Below are 22,277 nucleotides of genomic sequence, written 5' to 3'. Positions count from 1 at the left end.
AAAAACAATTAATAATTTTAATTATCACCAAATACTTCTATAACTAACTTAAATATTTGGGTTTCAAAACTATAGCCAATATTTGTAATTGCACTAACAAACAACTTTTAAGCATTAGTTCCAATCGAACACACCCAATATTTTGCAACTTTCAACAACATTGAAGTATTATATGAAGTAACACTTAAAGAATTATTATATTCGGTTGAAATTTTGAGATTTGATGGTGAGACAGCGTGCATGATAACTTTCCAAGGCTATGACACATGAATAGCGCATACTATCGCATCGACATAATAAAAAGAAGAAAAGGATGAAGGATTAATTAATTTGCTTTAAAAATGAACGTGAAACCATATGTTTAGTTAGTTACCCCTTTTTTTACAAATAAAACAAAAATTAAGAAATTAAGTAACAATTTATAATTAAATTACTTATTTTGTATGAAATTATCTTACCATAAATTTTGTTTATATGATTAGTCCTTTTAATTGATCATTTTAAAATTATAAGTGATCTCCTTACTATAGAAATAGTCTCAATATGAGACAGTTTCATTTAAGAATTTATGATAAATAAAACAAAAATTATTAAGAGTAAAAATAGTAGGGCCAAATCTAATATTAGAAATAAAATAATGTAGTGTTTGGAAACAAGTATTTTATTTTAATTTATGAAATTATAAATGAGAAATTTGAGAATGACAAGATTTGGATAGTCATTTTCAAATTCCAACTTTAAATACTTTAAAAATAATATTGGAATTTGATCCAAATTCAACTTTGAAAATTTTTTATTTACCAAACAATAAATTTGAGTCATTTTCAAATTTTCAAATGAAATCATCATTTTCAAACATAATATATTCATTTTAATGAATAAAATAGTAAATCTAAGCAAATTCATTGACACGAGGGAAGTATATAAACTTGAATAGTGGAGTAATATTCAGTAGATGCTCGAAATATTCGCACGCATAAGTTTAGTTTGGCTGTATTATTATTTTATGGTCCTTTTGGCTTTTATCATAAGCTTGATTTTTCAGTTTAGCAATACAAATGGAATAACAATGACATACTACAACTAACCAGCCATGTGAAACATGTATTGGGATTGAATAGTTCTGCACCATCTTTTACTTATAAGTCTTATATGTTTACATACCTTCTCTTTTTTATAAGAAGCCAAATATTGTATGAAAATCACCTTTATTATGTAATTCATGCATCATTTTTTTTTTAAGTAGTCATTTGTTATAATGGTTTCCAAGGAAATATACATTTTTTATTTATTTGAAGTTGCAGGTGGTGTTTGTTATTATGAATCAATTAAAAATAATCTTGTTGTCTTAAAGTGATTACTTATAACCTTAAAGTGATGATCTACATTTTTAAAATAATCAATTAGAGAATTGTGTAAATTATATGGGCTCATATTATAGTGAATCGGTCTAATACATAACTCGTTACGCGCCTCATGTATGAGCTAAATAGCCCAAATTATGATAATTTAGACTTTTTATCTTGAAGTCATCTCGCCGAGAGACGGTATCTTACAAGAGTAATTTAATCTTCAATTCACAAGTAATTATTTACCAGCACAAATTATTGTATGAGACGGTCTCATTGAAAGACGCATCTTATAGTCCTTTAATACATATCATGAGAATATAGGCTACTTTTTTTAGATGATCTCACCGAGAGACAATTTCTCATAAGAGTAGCTCATTTTCCGGAAAAAGTATTAGCAAAATCCTTAAGCACTACATAAAAATCCTCTAGGCCTACTAGCTTCATACCCATAAATCCTCATTTGAGAATTTGTGAATTAAAATTTATTGTATGAGATGGCTTTACCAAGAGACGAGCCTCATATATGGGTTAAATAGTCTATTCATACATATTATGAGAATATAGACTCTCATTAAGGTCGTCTTAACGAGAGACGATTTCTCAAAAGAGTAGCGATTAGCGAATACCCTTTTAAGTCCAAAAATGCTCTGGGCTTATTACCCTCAGCCCCAACCCAAAACCCAATCTGGGCCTAGGCCCTAGTAACTTTACACGAAGTTACTACCCATATGGAAAAATAGGGTCAGCGAGTGAGAAAAGGAAAGAAAGAAAAGGAAAGAAAGAACGAGTGTTTGTTCGCACTCGCTTTCAAAAGCGATACTTCAGCTGATTTTAGGGTTCTTTAATTTTTCGGACTCTGCTTTCGATCTCTAACAGCAATGGCGGATTCCGATGTCGGTAAATTGTTTGTCGGTGGAATCTCAAGGGATACTACTGATTATACTCTTAAAAATTACTTTGGCAAATATGGCGATGTCTCATTCTCCAATATTGCCATAGATCGCATCACTGGTTTCTCTAGGGGCTTTGGTTTTGTCACTTTTTCTGACCCTTCTTCTGTTGATCGTGCTCTTAGCGATCATCATATTATTTCTGGTAGAACGGTCAGTTTTTCTAAACCGATTTCTGTCTTTTTTGGATTTTCAATTTTTTTTGTGTTTGAATTGAATTTTTTTTTTCAATGTCGGTGCTTTCCTCTCCTTTCCATGAGCCCTAGATTTTTAGCTTTAGAGATGCTTGTGATTTGAATTGTTGAGATCAAGTGTTTGTATATGTGATATTATTCTTTTTAAATTATAATAATATAATATTTTTGGTATGAAATCTTAGTTTCAAACAATTAGATTTTGTTTGAGCAATGTAATTATATTTTATTTGTGAATTGTTGGATTCCGATTCATTATTTCAGAAAAACTCGTAAATAATTGGGGTTTAGATTTAAAAGTTGAGCTTTCAATTATTTTCTTCATTTCTTATTGTATTAAGTAGGATTAGTGTCTTTGAATTTATACCATGGGTTTTAAAGCTCTAGCATTTATGTGTGTATTACCTGAAAAAGAACCGATCATTGAAGTATTGTCAAGTGGCTTCCGCCTAGGTAGGACTTGGGATCAATCATATACAAATTTAGCCTTGTAATACAAAAGAGCTTGTTTTTAATTGACTCTTAATTAGCGTTTTCCGAAGTATTGTTTTAAGCTGTAAGAAAGGATACTTATATGAACAGTTTGAGTTAATTTGTTTTATTTGGTTTGGGCTGTATGAGATGTAGGTAGAAGTGAAAAGAGCTATACCAAGACATGAACAACAGTCAAATGCTCAACAACAACAACAACAACAACAACCACAACAACAACAACCACAACGACAAGCCAACAATGTGAACTCACATACAAGTAAAGGTTATGTTAGGAACACTAATGGTAGTTTTGGAGCTAATAATACTGATCAATACGTACGGGCTAAGAAAATTTTTGTAGGTGGATTGTCAGCTAACTTAACTGAAGAGGAGTTTAAGAATTATTTCGAGAAGTTTGGTAGGATAACAGATGTAGTTGTAATGCATGACAACACCACTAACAGACCTAGAGGGTTTGGGTTTATAACTTTTGAGTCTGAGGAAGTAGTTGAGAAGCTTATGCAAAAGAGTCACCATGTTCATGAGTTGGGTGGGAAGCGTGTGGAGGTTAAGAGAGCGGTACCTAGGGAGGTAACTAGGAATCATAATAATGGAAATAACCCTAGAGTTGCTAGTAATGGATTTTCCCCAATTGCTTACCCGGATGATAACAATCGGCCGAGAGGTCCTGCTACCTATGTGAATTATCCTGGCCAGTATCCTCTTTCCGTTCCTTACCCTGGGTATTACTATGGTGGCGGATATCCTTACGGTGGCTATGGCATTGTTGGTTATGGGATGCCCATGGTTCCTCCTAGGTCTCCTTGGAACGGCAGCGGGATGATGGGTGTTCGACCTTTACCCTATGGCACCGGCTTTTATCCTACTGGGGTCAATGGTGGGGTTGCTTTGATGGGAATGATTAATGGTTATAATGGTTTTGTAGATGCTCAGGTTAACGTAAAACCAAATGACAATCGTCAGATGAATGGAGTTGCTAGTTCGGAGGTTGATAACTCGAGTATAAGGACTGGGAAGTGAGTTGGGGATACAAGGAAGAATTTGAGAGCCGCGGATGCACAACTGCAGTCAAAAGTGCTCTCTATTGGTCGGTCCAGCTAGTCCGATAGATTTAATTCCACTTGTATTGAGGAATGTTTGTATGTTCATGATTTATACACTGAGGGAGTTGAGGCTGCTTGTAGCAGTCTGTGTACAATAGTACTTTTGTAATCTCCTTCATCCCTGTCTATTCAATCGTGTTATATATCGATCTTTTCTATATCTTATTTCATCAATTCATTAACACTTGCAGTATAGAATCCAGATTTATGTAATATATATCCTTTCTAATTGCAGAAAAGTTTCCGTTTGATGCCTGAAATTTAATGATTTGATTAGTGCTTGTGAGTTGTGACATGTGAATACTACTAATTTTTTTAAATGTTGAAATGATAGCTAATATCTCGCTTATCCTCGCCAACAAAGACTCAGATTTATCTACTTTTTAGCTTGTTTGATGTACTATCATGTATCACACTTGTGTTAGATATTATTCCGTGGGTCTATTATTTTAATTATATGGAGTATCATGTATTAGCTCTATGGGATGAGTGTGTGCGTGAGAATTAGAGGTGTTCTTTCATATTATTGGTTATAAGTTCGAGTAAATGTGTTGTCGTCGGGTCTGTTGTCATCATCTCTAGCGAGGATAAACTAGTAAAACGGTTTAGGATGTGCTTGGCACAACTTTAAGACTAGGTTTTGACTTGAGTCGTAATAAAAGTACGTCTCTTTGAGAGACATATCTCAAGCTTAAGCTCAAGCTCAGCCCATTAAAAATTAATGTCTACTTACTGTATTTTTAATGTTTATTTATCCTTAATGCTTACTTAACATAACCTTAATACCTAGTTTTAATATCTTAAATATCTATATATATCATTCTTAATATCTACTTATAATATTTAAAAAATATATAATAGGACGATCTAATTAGAAATGATCTCTCAACGAGATACCCTCTAACAAGAATTTGTGTAAGCTTATTTGTCTTGAAAAAGAAGGCTCAGGAGTTGGGCCAATAAATATACTATTTTGTAGTGTTTATCTAAGACTCATACCAATCCCTGGACACATAATATTCGTGAGACCGCTTCACTTGTATGACCGTCTCAAGTGAGACTTATTCATCAATTTAAAAAGATTAACTTAAAGACTAAAATGACCAATTCCAAGACTTAGAGATTAATTTTAAAGCTTTGGAATTGAAGTTTTAAGTCATAAAATTTAATAATTTTAATATTTTAAAGGTTAATTTTAAGACTAAGGACCAATTTTAAGTTTTAAAAAGACTAATTTCAACATTTAAAATTTTCATTACAACTTTAAAGTTGAATGACTTAAACATTATAAATTGATGTTACAAATTATAAAATTTGTCTTTTAAGTCTTAGAATTAGCCTTTAAAGTTTTGAAATTGGTATTTTAGAATTTTAAAAAAATTATTGACTTTGGGAATCGCATGTTGAACATTTAGAGTATATAGACCTAAATTTTATATACTACTTACTTAAAATAATAGTGGGACAAACATGCTATAAATAGCAAGTCCAAAAATATGCCATAAAATGAGAAAAAAAGGAAACAGAAGAAAACGCTGACTTGTAGCTCCCATAGGCGACGAGTCGTCTCTTAATTCTGTTGCGCAATTTTGGGACAGAACCAAAAGCCAGTTGGCTTTGGGCTAAAAGCCGAGTCGGCTTTTCAGGCGACGACTCGTCGCTGTCTGCTATTTTGTTATTTTTGAGGTTTTATTCATTGGATTTGTTAGTGTTGCTTGATTCAAACATTACTAATGGTAGGAGAACGAGCTTGAATAGCTCTAGGGAAGATAGTCCAGATTAGAATTTGACCTTGAATTCTATGGTCTTCCTTCCCTTGGATAACAACACCTAGCAGGCCAGTGACTGGCGTGTTGGTGCTTGGAATGATGCTTGATAAAACTTGGTGTAGTTTTCCTGTGGAAAGTTAGAGTAAGTTTTTTTTATGTTACATGAGAAAAAGTTGACAAATTTGTTATCGGACATATATACAATAAGACTTATATAAGAACAGAGTTGACTGTATTTTAAAACCAATTGATGATGACAAATTTTCAAATGAAACAACTCATGGTGAGAGCATTTCTATTGGGCTGACTCAATGTATACTTACGGATTACTTATAACCTTAAGATAATTACTTACAGTTTCAAAGTGATAACTTTATATAGAACTAGAGGGATTATTTATAACTTTAAAGTGATCACTTAAAATCTTAATGTGATTAATTAGAAAAATTGACTAATTTTATATATTTATCTCACGGTAAAACAGCATACAAGACTTATTGATTGATAATAAAAGAAGTAGTCCATTAAACTTAATTTTTAATTTTTCATATTTAAATGTGGGATTATATATTAGCTTTAAAGGGACAAAGAAAAGTAAGGAAAAATAGTGGGTTAAAAGAAAAGAGAAGAAATCTTTGTTTGTGGGGAACAAAAGAGGATTTAGTGGAAGAAAATGAGAGGAGGTTGTGATTAGAGTTAATAAGGGACAAAAGTAGGGTTATTTATCTGTTTATAAGCAAAATACTGGAACTTTTTGGCCAAAATTAGAGGGAAAAAGGGAGAATCTTGTGAGAGATATTTAATACGATTCTTTGTCATTTTTAATGTATAGGCTTCTCAACATACAGTATATTTTTTCACCAAAATTCAACTTATTTAACAAATAAATTAAGTCGCGTCAATTTATTTAATTAATAAGATTAAAAGTCTAAATTTAAATTCGCTTATTTAGAGTTAGGTTTGTGTCGCATCAGTATTTATTAGGTCTAATAAATAGCAACACAAATATTTTTCATAATCTCTGGTTTTTCCCTAAATTAATATTTGAATTTATCTAAAAATACGATTTTATTTTAAATGCGACAAGATTTAAACCGCTCGTGTGCATAATTGCACGCTTGGAGTCTCTTTACCATATTTTAGGAATGATGAGGTTTGCATTTAATTAGTGGATAAGAACTTGGCTTTTGCAATTAAGTTAGAATTAGAATATGGAAATTATGTTGTTTTGGATCGTTGGTGTATTATGTCTATAGTGTTAGTGCTTTATGTTAAATCATATTGTGTGAAATTACGTCATGATCAGTATTATGTTGTGTCGTGTCGTGTCGTGTTTGGATAATCTATATGCCAGTCTGATTCACTTTCAGCTTTAAGAAGATATTATAATCATGCTCCACGATGTAAACACATTTGGGTCCCAGTTTCAATGGTAGATTACGCTCCTCCTTCTTTTAAGTTCTAGTTTGCAGCTGCTACATGTCATTAGAGCAACTATAATAGTGGATGAAAAAATCATTAAATTTTAGAGCAACCACAAAATAAAAAGTTGTTACAAATACAAATCAGAGCTTAAAAATTCATATGCTAACTATCAATGCGTTTTTATCATTTTATGATGTTATATTATTAAAGGTACTTTCATAAAAGTTATAATATTTAAAAGCATTTTAAACTTCGGCATCTCTTTTATTGTGTTATTACTACTTTCTCCAATTTCTCTCTTGATCTTATTCACTCTTTTACTTAATATTTTCTCACAAAATAAAAATTTAACTTTATTAATTAAATAGTTCAACTAATATAAATTATAAAAATACGAACTCGTCAAGGTCATTTAGACCACAATAATAGAATTTTTTTACATGAGCTTTATACACAATATGGGTGTGTTTAGCCCATCTCAAAATGCAATGAACTTGCGTTTTGGGCCAACGCTAAACGCAATCTGATTGCATGTGGTCCTTAGAGAAGCTAAATATGTTTATTAATCACTAATTAGCTTTATTTTTTTATTATTTATTTAATAAATTACTATTTACAAGATAAATTAAGTTTAGTATGAAATTGACATATTCTCTTTTCATTGACCTTGATCGTATTTCATTAATTATACATATAATATATACATTGATCTTATAACACTAGGATGATATATTATTATGTACATTGAAATTTAGCCATTTAGCCCATTAAAATGTGCATTTACATATGATTGATTTATTAAAAATAAATAAGAGAAAAGAAAGAACATATATGAATAAGAATTAAAAAAAGCGATGAGATTACTATGTAATATCGAATTTCAGCAAAGTTAAAGAGATACACTAAAATAAAAAATATTGCAATCCCTTAGGTACTAAAAATAAATAGATAATAATTGTTATTGTGTTTAAGTTTTAAGGGAAGAAAAAATACCATAATTCTTTTTATTTCCAACTAATGTGATTGAATTTTTTTAGAAATAAATGTTTCAATAAAAAAAATTTAAAATTTATTTTCATTTAACATAATTTCACGTTACTATTCATGTATGGAAATTTTTTTAAATAAGAAAAAAAACTCATATTATAGGTGATTTTATATATAAGTGGCCTAAAATTGCTGACATTATCAATATTTTTATGCTGTAAAAAAACCTAATATTTAAGTGAATATTTTTGTCAATAAAAGAAAAAAAAATTTATTTGAGGAAAATATCATTTTATAATTTCATTAATTCAACACATATAAATAAATGTTCATTTCCAATTTTTCACTATATGACAGTTTTTAGATAAAAAATATAAAAGTAAAAAATTATATTTTTGCTAATATCATAGCACGACACAACACGACTTGCATGCTCATATCATGTCATGTCACGATAGAGCACATTCCTCTAAGTACTTAGTCCATTCTAACGAAACACAAAACAACACAAATTTCATGTCTATCTTAAATTCCTAAACCCTCTCAAGACTCAAGAATCACCACTCCAAGTCCCCAACACTCCATGGATTAGAGTATTAAATATACTTGCTGCATTTCATTATTCTTATTATATTGATAATGATATTTTTTCATATATCATGTTATATTTGGGTGTGAATATATAATTGGAAGAGGAAGTTCATAGTAGAAGTAATACCTAAATTATTATAACTTCAAATTCTTTAATTAAAGTTTTGAAATGATTTTACAGGCCAAAAAAACTAAAAAAATGATTGAACAAGTTCTTATGAAATGATTCTACCAAACAAGAGGAGTACAGGAGCAGTTGGCACTGCCAGTAATTACTAATTAAACTGCATTAAATAAATTAATCATGTCATAATTTGCTTGAGCAGGTAACCAAATTTACTCCTCCTAATCTATGGCCCCATTCTACAAACTTGGTATGTTCCTTTTTTCCCTCAGTAAGAAGTACTAATCATTATTCATTACACACTCTCTTCTTCAACTTCTTATTGGAATTTTAATTCTACTGTGATCGATACCTTACATTTTGGGATTTGAATCTTTTGTTGAATTTTTGATATTTCATCCTAAATTCAACTAAAGAACTGTTTGATGCTTTCTGGGTTTATACCCAAAATCATAAATTGTTTGATTCTCTACCAGTTTAAGGCAAATTTTTACATTTTTAAGGGGAATTTGTTGCCAATTGACCTTATTTAATTTTCCCAATTCGGATTATTACCAAAAAGTTTTTTTTTTTTTTTTTTCAATCTGTTCAATTTTCTTTCTAATTCTGGTGTTTGATTTGATGTTTGTGCAAATTCAATGTATTATTTGCTCTGTATCATTGATAGTTGAATACCCATTTGGATCCCAGTTTCCCACAACTATTCTGCTTAAGAAGCTGTCTTGAATCTGATCCTCCTTTCTTATTAAAGAAAAAGAAACCCAGCTAAAAAATTCTCGGTTTTATACAATAATGTTTCGGGACAAACCACTAGAAGTTAGAACTGATCTATTAATTCATGTAGCCGACCATAATTTTTTGGGATTAAGACTTTGAGATTGTTTGTTGTATAATAGAAGTAACTGAGATTTTATAAAAAAAATACAAAGAAAACTGTTAGTGAGTAAAGGAAATCAAAAGTCCAACACTGAAGAAAACAAGTTACAGAAGAAGAAAAGGGAATCTGCTTTCTTTATGTAATTCTGGTGAGCTGTTATTTACTTGCACTAGTCACTATTTATGCTATTCATTTCTTCTTTGTTTGTATACTTTATGCCCTGAAAATTTCTCACTTTCCTGTCTGTTATGTGATACTATACTTCTACTAACCAGTGTTGAAAATCAAGGGAGAAACTACCTTATAGTATGTGTAGATATGTACTACTCTATCCCTTTAAATTTGCTAAATTAGGCGACTTAAAGTGAGAGCTTTTTGAACGAGGTGTAGCAAATTCAAAGGGTCAGAGAATAGATATAGGACTAGCCGACTAGGAGTAGATTTTATGCCTGATACTTTGGATTTCCCTTTTATTTTTCTGGGAATTAGTTGCATCATAAGATGCTGAATTAAGAGGTTTTCTTTTGCTTTAGGTCCTTTCTAGTCAGTGTGTCTACAAAAGCTGCAAAGGTTATTTGTTCCTTGTTGAGTTCTACAAGATATCAGTTGCTGATTTTGGTCACCTTTGGCTTTAGCTCACATAGCTCCTTTACTTAATTTATCATATTTTGCATCTTTTATGTACTGGTTTGTTAGTGGTAGAGGTGTTCATTCGGGTCATCAGGTTGATTTCGGGTTATGTGTTTTGTGTCGGTTTGATATCGGGTTATGTGTTCATATTGGTTTTTACATAATTGTAAATAATTTTTGAAGTCGGGTCAATCGGGTTCAGTTACAAGTTCGGGTAAGATTCAGGTCATAGGGTCTGTTTTGAACACCTCTAGTTAGTGGTATATGTTGAATTGTGTGTGACTATTTTTACACTTTGGGTGTATTTTAGTAACTTACATTCTGGTTTTTTATTATTCTCTAGAACATGGGTGATGATGGGATTAGTCAAATGGGTTTTCAACAAAGTGGTGAGATTATGCTTAATTCTCCATCTTCTAGCATGAATACTAGATCTATGAAATTAACTTCAGTGTATGGTTCTGGTTGGGATTCCATGGTTTCCCTTAGCCAAACTGATAATTTTGGTGCTTCTGCTTCAATGGTTTCTCATGCCGAGTTGATTAAATCGTCGTCATATCCTCTTTTAATGGAAAACCATGGGATTAGTAGCACACACCTTGTAAACTACTCCAATCCCAACGTTGCTCAAATGTTGCCGAAGCTTCCAATGTTGGGGAACAAGAATTACACTGACATTGCTAATCCCTTTGACGTTTCCGGGGGTCTACACACTCTTAATGCTCCCTTTCCACAAAATTATGCATCCGGTAGAAGTGGGTTAGATGAGAAGGAATCGGTGGATGTTACACAAGCTAAGAGAGGCTGTCAATTCGTGGAGGAAAGAACTGTAGGAGTATCACCAAACGGCAAGAGGAAGAGAGGCACGGACTCTCCTTCACTAGAAGAGGTAATTTATCTTCTTTATATTACTTCTATTATCTGTGTTGATTGTGCATTTTGATTGAATATTAGTCAATTTTTTGTTGTTTGATCACTGTAATTTGTAAGTCTTGTGCTATGTTACTTGGACTCGGGGACTGATGTTGGATACTGGTACGTGTCCAAGTATCAGATACATCTAAATATTCAATTTTACGCCTAAAATAAAGCGTCTAAGTGCCTTACCAATGTCCGAGTTTCAAGGATCGGACTCGGGTATGTGAAGCAAAATGAAAAGTCCGAGTAACATAGGTCTTATGTATTGTCGGGATTAAGAATTTGGCATTGTTATTAATTATCATAAGCGATATATATTTCACAGCCTAAACACCATGATGTAATCCTACTCTAGTTTGTTGGCTTTTTGATCAGTGATTTGTTGCATTAGCTTATATGCTGGCTTTTGTGCATGACAGAATACTACTGGAGAGCTATACAAAGACCATCTAAGTGATGCTTCATGCCAAAACGAACAAGAGGATAGGAAAAAGAAAAATGACCGGGATGCTGCTGGTGATTCATGCTGTAAGAAAGCAGGAAAACAAGTGAAAGAAAATTCTCAAGACGAAAAAGCTCCTAAACAAAATTACATTCATGTGAGGGCTAGACGCGGTCAGGCTACAAATAGTCACAGTCTTGCCGAAAGGGTAATTTTCTCACACACCTTGTGCTTGTGGTATCTATTCAAAGTTCGATTTTTGAACATGTGCTGAAATTGGAAGTATATTCAATGGTCAGGTAAGACGAGAGAAGATCAGCGAGAGAATGAGACTTCTTCAAGAGCTTGTTCCGGGGTGTAATAAGGTGACTGAAATTTTCTTTTTACCTTAAGTTGTGACCATGGAAAAAAATGAGGTTGTTACGTTACATAACGGCCGCTTATAATGGATTTTGAACTTACTGAACCGAAAAAACCCGGTTACGTAACATGTGATTTAGAATCATGTAATAACAACCATAATATGGTGTTATTCCAACATATTATCCATTATTATCTTTATTTAAGTGTATTAGGCTCTAAAAAGCCTGTTATAAGCTTTAATTTGAATATACACGTTCTAGAAAACTTGAATTCGGCGAAACATAATTCTCTAGTTAGTTCGCTTTTTGAATTCGCGTTCACTCAAAATGGTTCAAAAATAGCCTAAAACAACCCTAATTTGCTTTTTTCGATTCGTGGTTCGCGAGGTGATTAGCGAATCATGTAAACAAGGTGCTGCTTCCGCAACATCGCGACCGTTACCGCAATTGCAATGACTTCTGTGATGTTTTGCTATAATTGTGGCTAAAAGTGATGTTCATGCAAACTAAGTTGATCATAATTTGCTTTCCGTTGTTTAGATTACCGGGAAAGCTGTGATGCTTGATGAGATAATAAACTATGTGCAATCACTTCAGCAACAGGTTGAGGTGAGTAATCTGTTTATTGAAAAAACCATCACCAAATCAAAGTATATCTTCATATAAAATATTTGTGAACCATTATTCTATGGGTAAGCTTTTTTGGCATGCTTTTATAATCTTACAATTTAGAGATGGATCCTTGTATCTTCTTGCATGCAATTCACTTATTTTTATGCCCCTTATTTCGATAGGGCGAGACTCATAATTGTTTGGTTTTGGATTATAATGTATTATATGTTAAAATGATTTGTTAAATCATGTACACTAGTTCCAGATGATGTTTGCTATCAAGGTTAATCAAAAGCTACCTCTTTGTTGTGACTAACAAGGTTAAGTTTGCATACATAGCCTCCAAACCCTCCATAGGTGGCAGCCATTTTGGCATTGGGGTATTTATTTTGAAATAGCATATAGTATACATCAATTAAGTTTGTCTTTTTGATTGTTTTAGATGTATGAATTTTAGGTTTCTTCATTATACTCGTTTCTGTTAAAGTATATAACATATTCTAGAGCCTCAATCATCTGCTTAAGCTTAAGCTCGGATACCATGTCAAGGAACCAAAAGCTTAAGCTGATAGTTGAGGCCCTAGGATATGTTATATACTCTAATAGTTTCAATCTCGTTATCTGGAAAACTAATATAGAAGTATGCATCTAGACATACATTTTCCATGTGTTTGCTACCGTTTTTAAGGTGTAAGATTTGGTTTGGGAAACATACGTCCGTACCTATAGTAACCCTTAAAAAAGGGATATCTGAAGCTAGCTAAACATTTTGCTTTGTTCTTTTGCAGTTTCTATCAATGAAACTTGCCACCGTCAATCCTGAATTAAACTTCGACATTGAGCGCCTTCTATCCAAAGATGTAACCACAAATCCATTGAACTCTTTATCATAAACTTGATTCTACTTTCCAAGCCTGATTGGTGACATTGCCCACATTTGCTTTGTGTTGCAGATTCTACATTCACGAGGTAGCGGTCCGCCTGTTCTCGGTTTCAACCAACCCATGAGCTCCTCTCTTGCTTTCTCTCAGGGACTTCATCAATGTTTGGCCACAATGCCAAATTCAACTTCACAATATCATCACTTGCCTCAGGTGAAACTCTTTGACAAAATAGCATGTTGAAAAATAACCCACATGCGATCCTACATCGAAGAATAATTTGATGGGCTACTCCTCCTAAGACCAATTGGTTTTCACAAATTCTTGTATGAGATGGTCTCATCATGAGACATGTTTCATATTTGGGTTAAATAGCCCAATAGAATGAAACCTCACCGTGAGACGGTCTAATACAAGATGGGCTGGTTGGTTTTAGGATGGAACCTCATTGGGTTTGTGTGCAGTTAATTCTCCTCTTATAGGGGCCTTGTTGTGTACATGCCCAATAACAAATTTATCAGTACCATGGTGAATTTGGCAGTGAAAAAAAACTGTAACACCTTAATTTCCTGGCATATACAGGCTGTTTGGGATAGTGACCTTCAAAGTCTTCTTCAAATGGGTTTTGACTCTAACTCTGCTGTCTGTGGTCTAGGACTAAATGGTAGGAAATAGAAATCTGTTGGACATATTTGCTCATTAATTTCATTTCCCTCAAATTCCTTTTCTTGTTATGACGATAGCTGAAACACTGTCCCTTGTAACCTCGGCAGGTAGCTCAAAGTTGGAAATGTAGGATTATTGTGGGAAATTTGCAGGTTCTGATCCCTCCTAACCTAAAATTCAATTTATAGTTGACTACGCAATGACCTGAGTAGAAAAAAACGAAGGAAAAATATATATTTGCAGGAAACAGATAATGCAGGCCTCGGTGTGGTGTTGTAAATGTGTTCAGCTCCTGACGTTTCTTCGAGTTTTAGAGAAGGTGTTTTGTTAGGTTCACAACTTCTTTGTAAATTGAAAAGCTGTTTGATAACCATTCGAACTTGATCATTTTTTTCGTACCAAGTGAACAAAAAGCTTCAGAATGTTTAAATCGGTATGTACTGACTATTTTTTTGTAAAGGGATCGATATCTAATTTGATAGTATGAGAAGTGAGATTTAGTTTTCTGATCTACTGCATCTTACTAAACTAGAGTGCAGTAAGTAGCAATGCATTGCAGAGACCTTTGTCCAACATCGTGAAGGCGACATACCAACCGAGAGTCCAAGACGCACGCATTATCGGGGCTCGCCTTACGCCTTTAATGAGGAAATTCTTGAATGAGTAATTCATTGTTATCATCTCATGTCTCATTGTTAGCATTGAGGGAGTAATAAATAGATGCTTTTATTTCTTTAGGGAAGATGGGTAAATAAGTTAACCTACTTTCCTAGTTAGATGTCATTCGGCTATCACGGCTCAATTTTGGGTCGAATTAAAATCAGTTCTTGTATCAACATTGGTTGTTGCATAATCCTAACTTCATTTTAAAGTCGAGTTAAATTAAGGTTCGGTTATAAGGTCGAGTTAATCTCAGATCGTCGGATTTGTTTTAAATACCTATATCTTTGGTAAATCTTTCCTCTCCGTCTTCTGTTATTGTACCAAATTTGTTTGGTCCCTGTCACTTGATTACTTGAGGAAGCATCGGTAAAATTGTACTTCCTATCTTAATTTTTTGATACTATTAATTTTAGATTTTTCTTCGATTTTGAAAAAATTTTATTGTTGATAATGGTCTCACATTTTGTCACTTCTCTCATCGAGATACGTGTTGTCTCTATATATTTCATTCACTTATTTTTACGTAAACGTATTTTGTCTTATACTCCAAAAATACGAATTAAGAAAGCAAGTTTGTTTCTTTAAAGTAGAAAAAAAGGCGTAAGGATATTAAACAAAAATAATTGTAAGTTTTTCTACTTGCAAGTAATCCGTTGACTTTGTGAACCATAAATTTCAAAGATTACTTTTATATTTCATTGATCGGATGAAAAAAAGACAATTTATTCACTTTGTGAACCATGACGGACAAGTATATCATATGTACGTTGCTTTGTTATAGCTAAACTTTAGGAACAAAATTAAATAAACTGATAAACTCCCAACTTTATTTATTATTATTTTTTAATATACTCCAACTTTATTAAGTTGCTCTATATTAGATAACGATTTGCATTTTACAATTGTGTAATGAAATACTCACTTTTAATTTTGTAATCAATTAAAAAATCGACAATTAATATTCAACAACTAATTTTCAGATACTTTTTGCTTCGTCCAACAAAATCAATTAAATTGTATGTTTACTCCTTTCGCTCACTCAATGTATCTATTTTTCATTTTAATCCGTCCCAATAGATATATATTGTTTTTATTTTTTGATGGCTCCATAACTTTTACCATTTATATTCACTTTTATTTTTAAATATTCGAGCACTTCAACCCATTATATTCTAGAGGTGTTTGACATGTGGGATTATGGGACGGCCGGATGGACATGGGAATTTAATTCATAAATTTCATAAAATCTCGTGTTTGATAAATGGACTTGGGATTAGAAATGAGGATTGGGAATGAGATTATTTCTCGTAAATTCCTAAGGTTTCAATAGCAGAAAATTTGAAATGATTAAGACAAATTAACAACAATATGAACGAAATAAGATAAGTTTCAACTTATTTCCAAAAGTAAGCGTATAATTCTCAAACTTGTGGTTTGGGGCTGTTCGCAGTTACTAACTAAAACAAACTAGCTGTTTCTAATTAGTAATTGGGAACAACTTTGACTTTTTTTTTGACATGTTCGTGGTTAGTAACTGCGAACAACATGTTCCACAAATACGCACAGGTCAAAAAAAATTGAAGTAGTTGTTCGCATTTACTAACTGCGAACAGGTAAAAAAAAAGTCAAAGTTGTTCGCAGTTAATAACTGAGAACAACTAATTTGTTTTTTTACCTGACTGCGAACAACGCCAAACCACAGGATTGGAAATCGCACGTTTACTTTTGGAAATAAGTTGAAACTTATTTTATTTCGTTTATTTTCTTGATAATTTATCTTATTCATTTCAAATTTTATCAATACTAAAGGGGGCAAGTATTAGAGGGTGAAAAAAACTTTTATACCCTTATTTATTTATTTCTTTATTTTGGTAGAATTATACTCTTATTTATAGAATTTCACGAGTTTTTTTTTATTTTTAATGGAGTAAAATTGTAAATTAATATTTTATTTTCGATATGTATCCACAATTTTCAATTTACTTCCATTAACATACCAAACAAGAAATGAAAATATATTATGCAAATTCCCAACAATCAAATTTCAATCCCAATCTCACATTCTTATTATTATATTTCCATTCCCGTATATCAAATGCCCACTTAAAATTTCAGCTCATCTTGTATGAAAACGTCTCACCATGAGACGGGTTTATATAATAGTCCATTTCTTTAATTGATTACTTTAAGATCATAAGTAACAGTTTTAAGGTCACATTAAAATTATAAGTGATCACTTTAACTTTAGAAGTGATCATTATAAGACAAAAATATATATTAGATCAGCCAAATAAAAATGATCTCACCGTAAAACTCTCTCATTTAAGAATTAATGTTAAAATTTTTGTGTGCGTGCCAAAAGTAAATATGATAAAATGGTGGAGCCTTGGACCGAGTATTTACTTTGTTAGAAAATCACACTTTCCTTGTGAAAGACTTTCCTTTTTTACCCTGAGAATATCCTTGCTATTTTTCTTATAAAATTTAAAATTAAAAGTATTTCTATGATGTTTATCTTTATCTTTTATCTTTATTTAGTAAAAAAATAAACATGATTCAAAATCTTACCTTGCAAATCATAAATCAATAGGTAAATTATAGATCTTACAATAATATCAAAAAACAAATACCCCCCTTGTTAAACATTTTTTGTAGAAATCTTCCCAGACTTCGCCCCAATCTTCCCCCAAAAAGGAAGGGGCAAATTGATTTCTGGACAAATTCAATTTTCCTCCTCAAATAATCAACCGAAATTCCTGAATTGTAAACAAAAATTACAGCCTAATATTTAATTTTTCTGGGTTTCTGTTCATTAATTTGAATCTAAAAATTCAAATTTAAAGCAATCATCCCCAGATGTCGATAGTTAGGTGTTTTCTGGGGCATATTCAAATTAAGAAAAGATGTGGGTTTGTTTGAATTGATTATTTTATTTATGGTTTTGTCGGATCTTTCCGGGTTCTCTGTTTCATCAATCATCCATCGTTTTCTTCCTTTTTTCCCCCTTTTTTGTTTTATAATTTTATTTAAAAAAACCCTAATTTTGACTTAAAATTAGGGTTTAATTCAAATTAATTTGACCTAATTAATTAATTAATTAATTAGGGAAAGAATTGAAATTGAATTGTACTGGGAATCAAAAACGTGTTGAGCTGTCTGTTACTACCATACCATTACCTCCATACCTGTCTATCACTTTCCCATTGCCGCTCTCTCTCTCTTCTTCCTTTATCTCTCTTCATCAGCGTCCCTTGTTTATATCCCTCTTCCATAATCCCCCTTTTTTTCTTCTTCAATTCCAGCTGTTAATTAGCTCTCTTCCATTTTTTGAATTCCTTAAAATCTCAACAATGGTTGCTTATACTTTGTAATCAACCAAATTTCTTCCCCCCCTCCTAATTGTTTGTTTTATTCCACATCTGTGTTATACCCATCTGAAAAAAGAGCTTAGAAAAATGGTTCCATGGTGGAATGGAGGGGGTAAAGATCATCAAAAACATCATAGAGGAACACCTGTGGTTATCAAAATGGAAAACCCTAATTGGTCAATTTCTGAATTTGAAACCCCTTCTTCAGATGAAGATGACTTCATCCCAAGGAAATCTAGAAGGTTCCGAGGAAAAAATGCTAAACAGCTTACTTGGGTTCTTCTCCTTAAAGCCCACCGTGCAGCTGGTTGTCTTTCTTCTCTAGCTTCCGCCGTGCGCCGCCGTGTTAAATCTGGCCGCACCGACACACCATGTACGGAAGATTCTACACCGCGTACACGTCTCTACACTTTCATCCGAGCTTTTCTAGCCATTTCTCTTCTACTACTATGCTTTGAAATTGCTGCTTACTTTAAAGGCTGGCATTTCAAAGATTCTGCGTTTTACTTTGATCACATTCTAATATCCGGCAGTGGTACTGCTTTCGCATTCCGGGATTTCTTCGGGTGGGTCTATAAAAACTGGGTCCTTATCCGGGTTGGGTACCTTGCTCCACCTCTTCAATGGCTGGCTAATATCTGCATTGTGTTGTTTCTCTTCCAGTCTTTGGATAGACTCATCCTATGCTTAGGTTGCTTCTGGATCCGACTCAAAAAGATCAAACCCATCCCAAAAACGGATCAAGTCATCGATGTTGAGTCCGGCGATGGTTGTGGGTACTTCCCAATGGTTCTTGTTCAGATCCCCATGTGCAATGAAAAAGAGGTAATAATAAATATAATTCTATTCTGCTCTTCTGTAATTGAGTTTTTTTTTAATAAAAAAACCCTAATTGTTGAACATTGATTTTGGGTTTGTTGATTTAGGTTTATCAACAATCTATAGCTGCAGTATGTAACTTGGATTGGCCAAAATCCAAGTTGCTAATTCAAATATTGGATGATTCGGATGATCCAACAACCCAAATGTTGATAAAGGAAGAGGTCCATAAATGGCAAGTAGAAGGTGCCAACATTGTATACCGTCATAGAGTTCTTAGAGATGGGTACAAAGCTGGTAATCTTAAGTCTGCCATGAGTTGCAGCTATGTTAAGGACTATGAATTTGTTGCCATTTTCGACGCTGATTTTCAGCCTTCTCCTGATTTCCTTAAGCGTACTGTCATCCATTTTAAGGTGATTTTTAAGCTCAATTACTCATTTATTATAGTTTATTGGCTATATTATGGAGCATTTCAAAATTTATATGTGATGTTATTAAGTATCTATCTTGGCTACTTAATGATAAATCCCAATATTTTTTTAATCAAATTGAAGTGTTCAAGTATCCCATTCATGTCCGATGTTAAGGGTCCGACACGAATACTTGAGCTAAAGTGGAGTGTAACATTGACATGGATTATTAATGTTTATTGGTTGAAATTCTATTAAATGTTAATTTTCATTAATTCATTATAGAAAAAGAAAGTTTATGATATGGTTGGTTAATGTTAGATATGTATTTGATTGAAATGGGACAGGATAATGAAGAAGTGGGGTTAGTGCAAGCAAGGTGGTCATTTGTGAATAAGGATGAAAACTTATTGACAAGGTTGCAAAACATAAACTTGGCATTTCACTTTGAAGTGGAGCAACAAGTAAATGGGATCTTTATCAACTTCTTCGGTTTTAACGGGACAGCGGGTGTGTGGAGAATTAAAGCACTCGAGGAATCAGGTGGATGGTTGGAAAGGACCACTGTGGAGGACATGGACATTGCTGTCCGAGCTCATCTTAAAGGCTGGAAATTTGTCTACCTAAATGATGTGGAGGTATTCCCATTCCCTTTGCTTTGTGTCCCTTTCTTTCCAGTTGGATTGCCCTTGTGTTTGCTTTTATTAGCTTAGTGCCCATTACTTTTGTTTTTCTATTTCCTATGCTACTAAACCCGAATAGAATCAGCACTATTTTTGTTTCAGGTGGTCTCCGAGAGACGGGCCCAACCCATTAAAAGTTTAATTAAACTAAAAAATTATAATGGACTCACCAATTTAGGGATGGTCTCTCAAAGAGACCGTCTCTGTTTTTGTTTTAACCTTAGGGATTAATATTGATCATTGGAATTTTCATATTTTGTAGTGTACGTGCGAATTACCCGAATCCTATGAAGCTTATAGAAAGCAACAGCATAGATGGCATTCGGGGCCTATGCAATTATTTCGTCTATGTTTGCCCGACATTATCAGATCAAAGGTAATTTTAGAGGATGAATCTTTTGCCCTACTTTGGGAATATGTTAAATTTGGCGGTTGTAGCTGAGTATGAATTTGACATGTATATATGTTATGTGATGAAATTTCAGATATGCTTTTGGAAGAAGGCCAATATGATATTCCTCTTTTTCCTCTTGAGGAAGTTGATTTTGCCCTTCTACTCTTTCACACTCTTCTGCATAATCCTACCAATGACCATGTTTATTCCTGAGGCAGAGCTTCCGGCTTGGGTTGTATGCTACATTCCCGCTACAATGTCTTTCCTCAATATCCTTCCCGCCCCAAAATCCTTCCCGTTCATTGTCCCGTACCTTCTATTTGAGAATACAATGTCGGTCACAAAGTTTAATGCCATGATCTCCGGTTTATTTCAGTTGGGTAGTGCATATGAGTGGGTTGTAACTAAGAAATCTGGGCGTTCATCAGAAGGCGATCTTGTCTCTTTAGGTGAGAAAGAACAGCCAAGCCATGAAAAGAGCTTTTCGGAAACTACCCTTGTGGAAATGAAGGAGGAACTACGAAAACAAGACCTTAAAAGTTCGAAAAAGAAGAAGCACAATAGGATTTACATGAAGGAGTTGTCGCTCGCGTTTCTTCTCTTGACAGCTTCAGCCAGGAGCCTTCTCTCGGCGCAAGGCATCCACTTCTACTTCTTACTCTTTCAAGGGATTTCGTTCTTGCTTGTTGGTCTCGATTTGATTGGTGAACAGGTTTATTAATGGAAAGAAGATCGGATGATATACAAATTTAGGATTTTGTAGGAGATACAATCAATGAACAGAGTTAGCGCAGCTTAAAACTATGATGGCATACAAAACTACCGAGGCTGAAGAAAGCAAACCGAGAATACAGGATATCATGGTTGTTCAAGAACAAGGAGGGAAGTGATGCTTCGTATATTTCCTCCTGCCCTCGGGTTTTAGAGGGATGACAAGCCCCATTGGTGCAATAGAATGATGCTCAATTACTCGTTCTACGTATTATATAAATGGAGTTTTGATCGCGATGCCTGAAGCCTTTGTGAAACAGAGATGGTATAGTGCCCTTTCTATGTAAGGAAATTTGCCCATTTTTTGATTTTCTTCTTCCTTCTGTAATTTATTGCCTTTCTCATTCCTTTTGGTTCTTTGGGGGTCTATTCTTTTGCAAGAAAAAATTGTGGCTCAAGTTCACATTAATGAAACATTATTTACGGTTGCGAAGGTGCAACTATTCAAAATACTCGATCCATCCTCATATATATACATTATTCAAAATACTCGATCCATCCCCATATATATACTTTATTCAAAATACTCGATCCATCCTCATATATATACATCGTTCTACAATGGCATCGACAATCATATATCCTCATTATTTAGTTAAATACGTAATTTTCGAATCATAATTGTATATCGATGTCTACATCTAGTTGAGCGTACAACCCGTCTCACGTACCACTAATTTGATGGATGATAAATACGTTGTAAAATGAAAGTGGGAACATGTCAATGATGGATGATAAGGTGTTTTGTCGAAGTTTCTATAATTTGATGGTTGAAAAAAGTTCAAGTA

General features: G+C 33.2%; 3 protein-coding genes across 10 annotated transcripts; all 3 read left to right on the top strand.

Moving 5' to 3' along the window:
* The first annotated feature begins 2,103 nt into the window (after positions 1–2,103).
* On the top strand, positions 2,104–4,333 carry LOC130811125 (RNA-binding protein 1-like). The gene is made up of 2 exons (XM_057677303.1): positions 2,104–2,455; positions 3,124–4,333. Exons 1-2 carry the CDS (start codon positions 2,231–2,233, stop codon positions 4,009–4,011), a joined length of 1,113 nt encoding a protein of 370 aa, XP_057533286.1. The 5' UTR covers positions 2,104–2,230; the 3' UTR covers positions 4,012–4,333.
* Positions 4,334–8,965: 4,632 nt separating this feature from the next.
* LOC130810388 (transcription factor bHLH74-like) lies at positions 8,966–15,833 on the top strand. Of its 8 annotated transcripts, none has more exons than XM_057676427.1 (10): positions 8,970–10,015; positions 10,841–11,386; positions 11,835–12,065; positions 12,157–12,222; positions 12,760–12,828; positions 13,620–13,691; positions 13,785–13,925; positions 14,295–14,376; positions 14,486–14,530; positions 14,622–14,891. In XM_057676427.1, exons 2-9 carry the CDS (start codon positions 10,844–10,846, stop codon positions 14,506–14,508), a joined length of 1,227 nt encoding a protein of 408 aa, XP_057532410.1. In that variant the 5' UTR covers positions 8,970–10,015; positions 10,841–10,843; the 3' UTR covers positions 14,509–14,530; positions 14,622–14,891. The 8 variants fall into 8 exon arrangements, 5 of the variants coding, with proteins under 5 accessions (XP_057532411.1, XP_057532410.1, XP_057532409.1 ...); XR_009041042.1 differs by adding an exon at positions 14,911–15,831 and having other exon boundaries at positions 8,971–10,886; positions 10,987–11,386; positions 14,486–14,811; XR_009041040.1 differs by adding an exon at positions 14,911–15,826 and having other exon boundaries at positions 8,971–10,015; positions 14,486–14,811.
* A 1,719-nt stretch (positions 15,834–17,552) lies between these two features.
* Positions 17,553–21,939, top strand: LOC130810405 (probable xyloglucan glycosyltransferase 12). Its single transcript, XM_057676449.1, has 5 exons — positions 17,553–19,234; positions 19,336–19,644; positions 19,989–20,279; positions 20,587–20,700; positions 20,810–21,939. The coding sequence occupies exons 1-5, from the start codon at positions 18,497–18,499 to the stop codon at positions 21,437–21,439; spliced, it is 2,082 nt and encodes a 693-aa protein (XP_057532432.1). The 5' UTR covers positions 17,553–18,496; the 3' UTR covers positions 21,440–21,939.
* Positions 21,940–22,277: the final 338 nt, after the last annotated feature.

The sequence above is a fragment of the Amaranthus tricolor genome, chromosome 4 (genome assembly GCF_026212465.1).
Source record: "Amaranthus tricolor cultivar Red isolate AtriRed21 chromosome 4, ASM2621246v1, whole genome shotgun sequence".
Classification (NCBI taxonomy): Eukaryota; Viridiplantae; Streptophyta; class Magnoliopsida; order Caryophyllales; family Amaranthaceae; genus Amaranthus; species Amaranthus tricolor.
This window is presented reverse-complemented; position numbering and strand designations above follow the sequence as displayed.

What these genes read in the sequence shown, in the direction of transcription:
- LOC130811125 (XM_057677303.1), top strand. Translation starts at nt 2,231, where the DNA reads ATGGCGGATTCCGATGTCGGTAAATTGTTTGTCGGTGGAATCTCAAGG. An exon ending in ATATTATTTCTGGTAGAACG is followed by an intron (nt 2,456 to 3,123) that starts GTCAGTTTTTCT and finishes TATGAGATGTAG; the next exon opens with GTAGAAGTGAAAAGAGCTAT.
- LOC130810388 (XM_057676426.1), top strand. Translation starts at nt 10,844, where the DNA reads ATGGGTGATGATGGGATTAGTCAAATGGGTTTTCAACAAAGTGGTGAG. An exon ending in GTCACAGTCTTGCCGAAAGG is followed by an intron (nt 12,066 to 12,156) that starts GTAATTTTCTCA and finishes TTCAATGGTCAG; the next exon opens with GTAAGACGAGAGAAGATCAG. An exon ending in AATATCATCACTTGCCTCAG is followed by an intron (nt 13,926 to 14,294) that starts GTGAAACTCTTT and finishes TGGCATATACAG; the next exon opens with GCTGTTTGGGATAGTGACCT.
- LOC130810405 (XM_057676449.1), top strand. Translation starts at nt 18,497, where the DNA reads ATGGTTCCATGGTGGAATGGAGGGGGTAAAGATCATCAAAAACATCAT. An exon ending in GTACTGTCATCCATTTTAAG is followed by an intron (nt 19,645 to 19,988) that starts GTGATTTTTAAG and finishes GAAATGGGACAG; the next exon opens with GATAATGAAGAAGTGGGGTT. An exon ending in TCTACCTAAATGATGTGGAG is followed by an intron (nt 20,280 to 20,586) that starts GTATTCCCATTC and finishes CATATTTTGTAG; the next exon opens with TGTACGTGCGAATTACCCGA.